The sequence below is a fragment of the Schistocerca serialis genome, unplaced genomic scaffold (assembly GCF_023864345.2).
Source record: "Schistocerca serialis cubense isolate TAMUIC-IGC-003099 unplaced genomic scaffold, iqSchSeri2.2 HiC_scaffold_863, whole genome shotgun sequence".
Taxonomy (NCBI): Eukaryota; Metazoa; Arthropoda; class Insecta; order Orthoptera; family Acrididae; genus Schistocerca; species Schistocerca serialis.
In genome coordinates this window covers 285,903-299,192 of record NW_026048478.1, presented here as the reverse complement: position 1 = coordinate 299,192, position 13,290 = coordinate 285,903, and the positions used below count along the sequence as shown (strand labels likewise).

General features: G+C 41.6%; 1 protein-coding gene across 1 annotated transcript in view; it reads right to left on the bottom strand.

Annotated features, from left to right (window-relative positions):
- The window catches only part of LOC126452442 (methyl farnesoate epoxidase-like), a 329,711-nt gene extending 317,164 nt beyond the window's left edge, over positions 1–12,547 (bottom strand). The window contains exon 1 of the mRNA XM_050091072.1: positions 12,433–12,547. Coding sequence (XP_049947029.1) covers positions 12,433–12,541 — 109 coding nt within the window. The 5' untranslated portion in view covers positions 12,542–12,547. The remainder of the gene's footprint in view (positions 1–12,432) is intronic.
- Between the last annotated feature and the right edge of the window lie 743 nt (positions 12,548–13,290).

Sequence of the window (13,290 nt, the reverse complement as noted above, 5' to 3'; positions counted from 1 at the left end):
GGTAAGTGGCAGACAAAAATCTTAGGTTTGACCAGGACCGAACCCAAGATTTGTGGACTTGTAATCTGGCATTTTTAACACTTAGACTCTTTCTTTTCCTTTTTTTTCTCCCATATTCCCGTATACCCCCTCGTTTCTCTCTCCAAAAATACCTTCTTCTCACGCTATATTCTGTAAAGTGCTTTTTTGCCGTTTTCTCCTCTCCTTTCTCGTCATTTAATCCTTAAGTCTACCACCAATTCAATTCAAAAAATGGTAATACACCCAATATACTTCTGCAGGTAAATTGCTTTGATATTTAAAAGCTAACAACATCGAATTAGTATACACAAAATGTCCCACCGATGTTGCGTGGCGTATGGTGCTCAGTGAAATGTTGCTGGTAGAGGATGCTTCCTACCAGTGTTAGGTGGGAGGGGGTGCTTCGTATGAATGTCCCGTAGCGGAGAGTGCTTGGTACCAATGTTATCAAGATTATTATGGAGGTCACTTTCTTAGTTAATCTTCTGGAACTCATGTGAGTAAATCTAGTGTTTCCAACAAGTTAAGAAATATTTCTTAAGATTAGAAAATTTTCATTAAAATATTTTTACTTTACGTCAATAACTTTATCTTACGCAAAAATTTAAAACTCTAAAAATAAGTTTCTGAGTAGGAGCGAAAATCATGTTGCATATCAACGATAATAACAAGAATAGAATTTAATTTCTTCAAAGGCGGTGGAGCAGGATATAAACTTAGGAAAAAAAACCACTTTTACACCTTTGATATCTACAAGAAATCGTTTGGTACTTAAACTTCATTTTCTAAGTGCTTTGTATGATTTTCAGATTTTCTTTCTTTGCTATTTTGACTGGATTAATTTAAGCTATATGAATGTGTTTACGAAGATGGATATTATAAGCTTTTCGTGATAAATGTAACCAATGCTCAGCACTAGACTACATGCGCGTGGGCGAAGGCCTAAACTTCACTCAACCTGGCCTGTAGAAGTGACGTAACAGCGTCGGAATGGACCAAGATGTTTCTTGTGTCCCCAGTTTCACATTTTTCTATACAGCCATGTTAACTGAACTGCAGAATTTGTAACTGTACTGCTCGATATTGCGCTGTATAGTCCCGTTGAAACAGAGAGGGTATCAACTTCTGGGAAAAGACCTGTTGTCGATCTTGAAATCTCAGTTTTCTGCCTCACCTGTATCACAGAAAATAATATTTTCTTTACCAAATAGTAGATGGACACATCTGCATAATAACATGTCCATATTCTTCAGAGACTATTTCAGCGGCTCTACCGTCTGAAACTGAATATACCTTCAGAAAGCCGCCTAAGGTTTTGTATGTGCGTGAACAAAATGTAATATCTGCTCTAAGGTATCTTTCTGGGATCGTGGAAGATACTGGACGAGTGTACTATAGTTTTGATTGTACAGGGTGTTTCAAAAAGTACTTTACAACTTTCAAAATTCATATAAATTAATTCATAGTACCTATAGAGGTAATTTTAGTGTCGGTTTGAAGAGAAATACATCAAGTTTTGTTTCGCTTAATTCGATAGAGCCGAATAGCACCCTAAGCAGCGGTAGTGGCAATTGGGTTAAAGATGGCACCCTTCACTGGACCTGAGCGTGCTAGCTGTTTGTTTTGTTTTGAATAATCGAAGTCAACGACAACAGTTCAGCGTAATTTCCGTACCAAGTACGCTAAAGATCCTCCTAGTCGGCCTACATTTTATGAGTGGCATAATTGTTTTGTAGAAACGGGATGCTCCGTGAGAGAATCATCAACTTGATAGTGTACCTGGATATGTTACAACAATTTTTGATACCACAGATTGATGAGGATGACCAAGAACGAAATGTTTACTTCATGCAAGATGGTGCACCACCCCACTACCTGGCTGATGTACGAGATTTTCTCAGTGACCGCTTCCCAGGTCAATGGATAGGCCGTGATGCTCCAATTGAATCGCCGCCCCGTTCGCCAGACCTGTCACCACTCATTTTTTTTATGGGGTTCATAAAGGATACCGTGTTTGTACCTTCTGTGCCCCGACTTCTCTACCTGAATTTAGAGCAAGAATTTACGCCGCCACTGAGCAAGTTACATCTGCAATGCTACAGCGAGATTGGGAAGAATTGACTTCCGATGGGATGTGTGCAGGGTAACCAACGGAAACCACATACATCTTTAGTCGAAGGTCAAAAAACTTGATAACACTACACCTAGCTATATATCGTCTTCTAACAAAATTATGTGAATTTTTAAAGTTGTGAAGTACTTTTTGAAACACCCCATATAGTGCTGGTGAGGAAGGAAAGTGGTGTCCAGGAACACGGCGTTGACCTTCGCACGACACAGTGTGGGACTGGTCCTATTTCTGCAACGCGGCAAGGGTAGGTACGAGGAAGCGAGGAGAAAATGTTGGGGAATCCAGTTCGATGCTGTACTCTAAAGCTTCGCATCCGTCTTAGCTGCAAAAGGGCGCAGAAACCGCAGCCACGCCAACAAAACGTGGAAAGCGTGGCACTACACAAACGAAAGATGCAATAGTTCCCGTCGCACTCGGCAACGTGTAATATGTTTTTTAGTAGAATCGCAGATCATTGATTTCTAGAAATGGGTGATAATCCTGTACTGAATGAAAACTCTATAGCACAGAAGTCTATAGCCTGATAACGGCAATGAAAGTGTCTTGCACTTTGTATCACATGTCAAAAAAGGAATAGTCCAGAACGGTAACATACAGATACACAACATAACAAACCAATGTTGTTAGAGTATAGCTGTTGAAGAATTCTTGAACATACTCGACGCTCGAACATTGTTACACACGTAGAGGAAACAAAGTTTCTCACAATGAAGCAATATCGGTTCAAGAAATACCAGTCTAGAGAAAAACAACTATTTTTTTTCACACATTATTTTCCGAGTAGAAGACGCAGGTCAAGAGGTTGATTGCCTCTCCCTTAACTCCAAAACCCACGTTCTACACTGTGGCACATTGCCATCGAACGAAATGATGAGGTGTCTTTCTTTTTATCTTTTAATTCTGTTTTTGATATATGTGTTACGTAGGGCAGTATGTGCGAGAAAGTCGCATGGATGTAGAATGTACCAATTTATCGAATATGAATATCAGTGCATACAACGTATTTGTAGAACTGACCATTACAAATAGTCTCGTAGCGCAGAGTATTTTTTCTTTGCCACCTTACATCAAAATACATATTGTCACCTACAGTTAACAGGAATTTGCAATTGTATGTGTTACATGATAGTTTCAAACAAAAGCTTCTGTTTCTTACTACAAAAGAATTATTTCATTGTTTAAAATAGGGTTCAAGCAGATACTTTTTACATTAGTTTTAAATCATTACTAATAATAAAACAGTAAAATGGTAGCGTCTCTCAGTCAGTCTCTTCGAACACGCTAGTCTCCAAAACTACTAGGCATATTTTTATGGGTTTCACACAGGTAACTTGAGAGTGGCTTGGGGTAAGACTTAAGCTTTACTTCATCAAAATCTGATAACGAAAAGAAAGATATTGCAATTTAAAGTTTTATCCATGCTGACAAAATGCGAAAGTACTTCTGTACGAGAAGTTTCCAATACTAAACCGCTGAACCGATTTCGATGAAGTTTGGAATGGAGATAGCTTGATCCCCGAGGAAGAACATAGGCTACATTAGAAAATAAAAGAAAATTGTCTCCTAAGAGGGTGAAGTAGGGAATGCAACATATTTTTTTGCTTCATTAAAGATAAGCCATGTTAAGAAATTCTAAAATTTGTTGCATAATGCACACGTTGGATAACGTACAGCTACTTCAGGCGGTCTCATGAGGAGAGCTGACGTTATTGCCTAAGCAATACCTTACTTACTCACAGTCACTCACCATAACAAAACTATTGACAAGGGTGCACAGCCGCAGGTATTAGATAGTAAAGATATATTATTTCTTGTATATTTGATAATATTTGACAATGAATTGAAAAGTTCAAGGACGACGTCCGCTCATGATTAGAATTGCTCTTTACTGGGCTGTGGAGATCTTTTTAGACTGGCACACTAGACACGCATTCTGCAGGACGGTGGTTCTAATCGTCTGAGTTTTCCGTGATTTTCTTAAGATGTTGTGTCACGTACATGGTATCAAACCCAAAATTCCTCGAAAACATGATTGGCATGCATAGCTTTTGTCCAGTACAATACTGTACTTTATGTGTAATGTAACTTGTCATTGCCACTGAGGCGTTCTAGGAGCGGATGTAAAAGACCCCGTTTTGGCATAATGGCCATTGGCAGAAGCCAGACAGCATACAAAACAAACAGGCGCTTACCACACTGCGAAAGCAGAGGTAATGCACAGAGATATCAGTTGCCTAAGTGTCTTTATATAGTCGAAACTGAAATATTCTTCCCACAAATTATAAAACACTGCTAGTTAGAACTGTTGCTGATTAATGTTGACACCGAGCAGAAACAAGACAATACCGCCCCGATTTTGTCTACACCTCATCATTTCGTTCGATGGCAATGTGCCACAGTGTAGAACGTGGGTTTTGGAGTTAAGGGAGAGGCAATCAACCTCTTGACCTGCGTCTTCTACTCGGAAAATAATGTGTGAAAAAAAATAGTTGTTTTTCTCTAGACTGGTATTTCTTGAACCGATATTGCTTCATTGTGAGAAACTTTGTTTCCTCTACGTGTGTAACAATGTTCGAGCGTCGAGTATGTTCAAGAATTCTTCAACAGCTATACTCTAACAACATTGGTTTGTTATGTTGTGTATCTGTATGTTACCGTTCTGGACTATTCCTTTTTTGACATGTGATACAAAGTGCAAGACACTTTCATTGCCGTTATCAGGCTATAGACTTCTGTGCTATAGAGTTTTCATTCAGTACAGGATTATCACCCATTTCTAGAAATCAATGATCTGCGATTCTACTAAAAAACATATTACACGTTGCCGAGTGCGACGGGAACTATTGCATCTTTCGTTTGTGTAGTGCCACGCTTTCCACGTTTTGTTGGCGTGGCTGCGGTTTCTGCGCCCTTTTGCAGCTAAGACGGATGCGAAGCTTTAGAGTACAGCATCGAACTGGATTCCCCAACATTTTCTCCTCGCTTCCTCGTACCTACCCTTGCCGCGTTGCAGAAATAGGACCAGTCCCACACTGTGTCGTGCGAAGGTCAACGCCGTGTTCCTGGACACCACTTTCCTTCCTCACCAGCACTATATGGGGTGTTTCAAAAAGTACTTCACAACTTTAAAAATTCACATAATTTTGTTAGAAGACGATATATAGCTAGGTGTAGTGTTATCAAGTTTTTTGACCTTCGACTAAAGATGTATGTGGTTTCCGTTGGTTACCCTGCACACATCCCATCGGAAGTCAATTCTTCCCAATCTCGCTGTAGCATTGCAGATGTAACTTGCTCAGTGGCGGCGTAAATTCTTGCTCTAAATTCAGGTAGAGAAGTCGGGGCACAGAAGGTACAAACACGGTATCCTTTATGAACCCCATAAAAAAAAATGAGTGGTGACAGGTCTGGCGAACGGGGCGGCGATTCAATTGGAGCATCACGGCCTATCCATTGACCTGGGAAGCGGTCACTGAGAAAATCTCGTACATCAGCCAGGTAGTGGGGTGGTGCACCATCTTGCATGAAGTAAACATTTCGTTCTTGGTCATCCTCATCAATCTGTGGTATCAAAAATTGTTGTAACATATCCAGGTACACTATCAAGTTGATGATTCTCTCACGGAGCATCCCGTTTCTACAAAACAATTATGCCACTCATAAAATGTAGGCCGACTAGGAGGATCTTTAGCGTACTTGGTACGGAAATTACGCTGAACTGTTGTCGTTGACTTCGATTATTCAAAACAAAACAAACAGCTAGCACGCTCAGGTCCAGTGAAGGGTGCCATCTTTAACCCAATTGCCACTACCGCTGCTTAGGGTGCTATTCGGCTCTATCGAATTAAGCGAAACAAAACTTGATGTATTTCTCTTCAAACCGACACTAAAATTACCTCTATAGGTACTATGAATTAATTTACATGAATTTTGAAAGTTGTAAAGTACTTTTTGAAACACCCTGTACAATCAAAACTATAGTACACTCGTCCAGTATCTTCCACGATCCCAGAAAGATACCTTAGAGCAGATATTACATTTTGTTCACGCACATACAAAACCTTAGGCGGCTTTCTGAAGGTATATTCAGTTTCAGACGGTAGAGCCGCTGAAATAGTCTCTGAAGAATATGGACATGTTATTATGCACATGTGTCCATCTACTATTTGGTAAAGAAAATATTATTTTCTGTGATACAGGTGAGGCAGAAAACTGAGATTTCAAGATCGACAACAGGTCTTTTCCCAGAAGTTGATACCCTCTCTGTTTCAACGGGACTATACAGCGCAATATCGAGCAGTACAGTTACAAATTCTGCAGTTCAGTTAACATGGCTGTATAGAAAAATGTGAAACTGGGGACACAAGAAACATCTTGGTCCATTCCGACGCTGTTACGTCACTTCTACAGGCCAGGTTGAGTGAAGTTTAGGCCTTCGCCCACGCGCATGTAGTCTAGTGCTGAGCATTGGTTACATTTATCACGAAAAGCTTATAATATCCATCTTCGTAAACACATTCATATAGCTTAAATTAATCCAGTCAAAATAGCAAAGAAAGAAAATCTGAAAATCATACAAAGCACTTAGAAAATGAAGTTTAAGTACCAAACGATTTCTTGTAGATATCAAAGGTGTAAAAGTGGTTTTTTTTCCTAAGTTTATATCCCGCTCCACCGCCTTTGAAGAAATTAAATTCTATTCTTGTTATTATCGTTGATATGCAACATGATTTTCGCTCCTACTCAGAAACTTATTTTTAGAGTTTTAAATTTTTGCGTAAGATAAAGTTATTGACGTAAAGTAAAAATATTTTAATGAAAATTTTCTAATCTTAAGAAATATTTCTTAACTTGTTGGAAACACTAGATTTACTCACATGAGTTCCAGAAGATTAACTAAGAAAGTGACCTCCATAATAATCTTGATAACATTGGTACCAAGCACTCTCCGCTACGGGACATTCATACGAAGCACCCCCTCCCACCTAACACTGGTAGGAAGCATCCTCTACCAGCAACATTTCACTGAGCACCATACGCCACGCAACATCGGTGGGACATTTTGTGTATACTAATTCGATGTTGTTAGCTTTTAAATATCAAAGCAATTTACCTGCAGAAGTATATTGGGTGTATTACCATTTTTTGAATTGAATTGGTGGTAGACTTAAGGATTAAATGACGAGAAAGGAGAGGAGAAAACGGCAAAAAAGCACTTTACAGAATATAGCGTGAGAAGAAGGTATTTTTGGAGAGAGAAACGAGGGGGTATACGGGAATATGGGAGAAAAAAAAGGAAAAGAAAGAGTCTAAGTGTTAAAAATGCCAGATTACAAGTCCACAAATCTTGGGTTCGGTCCTGGTCAAACCTAAGATTTTTGTCTGCCACTTACCGCTTCTTTCATCTTTGGCTGTGTTTATTGCTGTGAAAAATGCCGTGGTTTGGAATTCACTTTAAACTGTAGGTCGGAGGCAGGCAACGACATACACCCTCCAACAGGACCATGCCTCGTAAAACACTGTGATGTCCAAAACAATCTTCAGATTGATGACGATCATTGATGAAAAACTTTTTATTGTATATACAGGGTGATTCCTATGAACGTTTAAAAACCTCTTAAGTGACATAGATAACGCTGAGACAAGACGCATGGGGCCGCAGATGTCAGGAAATACCCCAAAAGTGGATGACAAATGTAGAACATGTGACGTCAGCAGATGACGTACCTCTCACACGTGCTAGGCTCCATGTGTCTCATATTAATTTACTTTTCTCCGCGTCATATGCGTCGTTTCGGGGGTTTTTAAACGTTAATGTGAAACACCCCCTTATAATGACAATGGTGCGTGGTTTTTATATGTCTTTTAATGTACCAAACCAGTGTCGAGCACTTGTTCGTCGTCGGTGGTACTATGTTTCACTTTTAAGTGTTCATAGAATCATTTCCTATCTTCTATTTGATTATAAAAACGGAAAATTTTGCTTTCAAACATCAGTGACGTATTTTGTTGTCAGTCTCTTGAGATACTATTAATTGTAAACCTGCAGCCCGACACATCTTCAGACTCAGCGAATCAGTCGTACCGAAATATGCAATTTCTAGACTCTTGCTCCCGATTTGCAACTGCACACGTTATACAGCAGGAGTTAGCGCAGCAACAAGTGTTATCCGCCGTCAGCAACTGATACACAGAAGATGTGTAGGGCGTACCTCCCGGCGCCACTATATAGGGTAATTCTACACTCATGCTCATAAATTAAGGATAATGCTGATATATGGGGAAACAACGCTCTTGTGGGCGGTCTGCGGATTTAAATCACCTCGGGGTATGACCATGTGGTGCATTTGACCTGCGGTCGTCGCACGGTGGCAGAGGTATGTTGGTGCATGTCAGAGTACGGTGCAGCGAGTAGGTGTGCAGACTTCTTCAGACGTGCTAATGGCGACTGTGTTGAAAATGGCCCAAAGAACACACACTGATGACGTTATGAGGGGTAGAATACCAGGGTGACTAGAGGCTGGTCAAACACAGCAGGTCGTAGCACAGGCCCTTCGTGTGCCACAAAGTGTGATCTCAAGATTATGGCAACGATTCCAGCAGATAGGAAACGTGTTTAGGCGCTACAGTAAGGGACGTCCACAGTGCACAACACCGCAAGAAGACCGATATCTGACTATCAATGCCCGCAGACGGCCAAGGAGTACTGCAGGTAGCCTTGCTCGGGACCTTACTGCAGCCAGGAGCAGTTGTCTCCAGACACACAGTCTATAGACGACTGAACAGACATGGTTTATTCGCTCGGAGACCCGCAAGGTGCATTCCACTGACCCCTCGTCACAGGAGAGCCCGCAAAGCCTGGTGTCAAGAACACAGTACATGGGCATTGGAACAGTGGTCCCAGGTTATGTTCGCCGGGTTTTCATTTGGCGTGAACGAGGAACCAGATACCAACCCCTTAATGTCCTTGAAAGGGACCTGTACGGAGGTCGTGGTTTGATGCTGTGGGGTGGGATTATGATTGGTGCACGTGCACCCCTGCATGTCTTTGACAGAGAAACTGTAACAGGTCAAGTATATCGGGACGTCATTTTGCACCAGTATGTCCGCCTTTTCAGGGGTGCACTGGGTCACACCTTCCTCCTGATGGATGATAACGCACGGCGCCACCGAGCTGCCATCGTGGAGGAGTACCTTGAAACAGAAGATATCAGCGAATGGAGTGGCACCACATTCTGCAATTATCCTTAATTTATGAGCATGAGTATAATTAGCGTTTAAAAGCCTCCGAAGCGACTTAGTCGACGCTCAGACATGTAATGTAAGATAAGATACATGGGGTCGCAAATGACAGGAAATATCACAAAAGTGCGTGACAAATGTTGAACATGTGACGTCAAAAGATGACGTAACTCGCCGCACTTGCAGCGGTTGAGCATATCGGTCTGCCGCACCTGGTCATCCCAACCCAAGACTTGCAGAAAGTATTCTTTTCATTGCCTGAGACAATTGCGTTTTTACATTGAGGTATTAATTTATTTACCGGTCTCGCGGTCTCCGCTGGTTTATCGAAAAATACAGCACAACAAAAAGCTACCGTGTTGTGTCGCAAGTAAATGAGTATTAGCGTCCGGACTGCTTCATTACCACTAACTGAACTGCGTTTTCTTTACTACATAATGTCTGTGAACAAGAAAAGAAGGGAGGAAGTAAAGGAACACAAGATAAGAACAGCTTTTGCTTGGTACAGCAAGGAAAATTATGTAATATCTACGTTACAACAGATCACATTTACAGCAGATGTTCGAAATTTGCACCTTCTGCTTGAATGGAATTATTGAGTAGCTCAATCACCCCTTCGCACATGCGCTTGAGAATACCCTCCGTATTTTGGTTGTGATGTCACATATTCAAGATTTGTCATCCAGTTTTGGGGTATTTCGCGACATTTGCAGCCCCGTATGTCTTATATTAAATTTCTTTCCTGAGCGTCATCTACATCAACAGCCGTGTGTGCGTGTTTTGACAGACCGACCTACGAACTAACTTTGTCGGGATGTCACGCAAGTCGGACCACACGACAGCCGAAGCCTCCCACCACTTCACCTAACGAATTATGCCTTGTGTAGTGCTGTCGTGCCAACCACCCGAATAAACTTCATCTTTTGTCACAGTGCGCGGTGTTCAATGCTGCTACCGAGTGCGAAGCAGACTAAACTGTGACAGAGTTTCTGAAGAAATTTAATGACTGGAGACGTTTGTGGCAAACGTCATGCGAAAACTGTAGCAATATAGATACAAGAAATGAAGCAATTTTTTTCTCTTTTAATGAATTCATAATGGTTTCGTGTGGCATATAGCGAGAATAAATGTCAGTCCACCTTTTGCATTTCTGTTTTAGGTTTTATTGCCGATGCTTGTCGGAAACAAAATCTAAAACCCGACGTATCGACATTTAATGGACGTTAATTCAATAAACACCCTTGCTTCATTCGTGTGTTACAGCAGGCAAAGTCTATATCCAATCCCAGTGCTACGAAGAGCAAAATGCGCTAATTTTCCATTTCTAACTGTTGCCAAATGCCACAAGACGATGTGCGCTGGCACCATGTTTACTTTTTCTTGTTCGAATGTGAAATGAATTTCTCTAACTTAAGGGTTATCCTTTAGGCTACGTATATAAATAAATTAATAACGTTTACGTGAACATCTTTTGTTTTATCTATCTTCCTTTACCACGATGTGTTTCTTCAGTCAATGAAAAACCACACTGCAGGTTTCAGGAATCATTTTAGTAGATAATTGTGGGAATGTAACATCACTGAATCCTCTTATCTTCTGCTATTAAACAGAAATCGTAATGTAGCTAGCAACCTCTCCTTGCAGCTTACAGCCTCTCTCACGACTGTACTGTTTATCGTTAAGAATGGTTTGATGATGCTCAGCAGCGCCGAAATGGATGTTTCATCCATTGTTAGATAATTACGAAAATCATTGGCTTCCAGCTCCTTAACCCTTCAAGACCTGAATTTTTTCTGGAGGAAGGAAAATTTTTCTTTATTTAGCTATGCTCTTAGGTGATTTTTTAATGATTTTTGTGCAAGATTAAACAAAAATACATACCCGTTTTCAAAACATACTTTGTGTGTTTGGCTTAATTTTATGGAGTGAAATAACTAATTAAGAAATATTCTCTATTGTGACCCGCCAGGTTAGCCGAGATCGCTAATGCGCTGCTTCCTGGATTCAGGTAAGCGCGCCGGCCCCGAATCGAATCCGCTTAGCACATTAACGACGAGGGCCGGTGTGCCGGCCAGCCTCGGTTTAGTTTTTAGGAGGTTTTCCACATCCCACTGGGTAAATACTGAGCTGGTCCCCATGTCCCCCCTCAGGTACACGACTCTCAGACATTTCAAAACGTTCGCCCTATTTGATGGCTTACACTAGACGCAGACAGCTGGGGATACACTACCTCCATCCCAGGGGGTACAGGGTGGCGACAGGAAGGACATCCGACCCTCCTCTGACACGAACATTGCCACATACATAGTAACATGGCCGACCCCGCGTTGAAGTGGGACAAGGGCCCAAGAAAATGATGACGAAATATTGTCTATTGTGATAAATAATAAATCGATCATTCAATAGTTATCCTGCAAAATAATAATAACAATATTAAATTATACAGTGGAATATAGTGAACCAACCGCTTTCATGTTCTCTGGTGGTTATGAGTTGCTGTGCATTGCTATATTGACTTGCTGATATTTTCATAGTGATGCTCAACAGTTGGCAGCACTTGCACATGATGAAAAGGTTAAACATTCACAAATGTATACCTGAGGTTTCTATGGGGAAAAATACTTCTGTTGAAATTATGTCACAGTAAAAGTTAAGATACACAATTGTAGCCAGAGGCACTGAAAGGGTTAATAATATAACATAGATAAATTTCATTCATTGCATTAGCCACTTACGTGCCCACAGCTTTCTCTCAGCCTGTTTTTTGTTTGACCTTGTTACCTCTAATATAGCCAGGGGAAACCACCCGTTTTTGTTTCTGTGTAAAACCAAGCGGGATTTCATAAAATATAAACAATGAATTTAAGATTAACAAGTCACAACAATAGCGGCTGCGGCACTGTAATCGCTGAGTGCAGCGGTCGGGACGTGTGTAGGCTGGCATGAAATTGGTCGGGAGGTCTATCGGACGAAGGGTTCGTATGTGTGTAGGGGTCTTCAATAAGAATCACGCTCCACATCAGCAGGTGGCGCCTTACCTGGCGGGAATCGCGGAGGGCGCCTCAGCTGCCACCACAGCCACACGACCAGGGCGACTGAGGCGAGCAGCAGGGGCAGCACCAGAGAAAGCATGTCGTCTCTTCCCATCGCCCGACGAGCACTGGACTGACGCCGCGTCCAGCGACCGACAGCCAGTAAGCCCAGAGCCGCCGTGGCGGGCGCGGCAGGGAGGGGAGTGGAGCTCAGCTCACCCAATCCCGCTGCTGCACGGCTTGCCGACACTTCCGGGCGCACTCTTCCACGCTAGCGAGGACAGATGGCTCTTTCCCTCGTGTTATCCATATCTGTCAGCTCCAAAACAACGCCTAGTTTGCATGTCACTCTGACCACTTCCAATACAGGTGGAAAACTTCCATTTACGCACTTTCTGCCTTACAGTTTCTACTTCCATTTCTACATCTACGTTTATACACCGCAAGTACAAGACGCGAGCGTGTTTCAGTCGAATCTGCTTACTGTTATCAAACCTTACTCTCCCTCTATAACCCTCCCCCACCCCCACCCCTCCCTTCCCATTTCCTTCTACTGCCAAACTGAGGATTCCTTAATGCCTCAGAATGTCTCCTATTAACCATTCCTTCTTTTAGTCATACATGTACATCTACATTAAGGGTTGGACGTTTTGGTCTGTTCTGTCACCCTCAAAATTGTTCGTGACATCTCTTTATTGGTCTTCCTAAAGATCTTTTGCTTCTTATTTTGTATTGTTTTATTGTTTTAGTGATACTTCCATCTGGAATACTGTCTATATATTCTTCCCATCTGAACTGATATTTTTTAATTATGTTATTTATGTTTTGCATGTTCAGATTCAGCTCGGATGTCATCATTTCTCT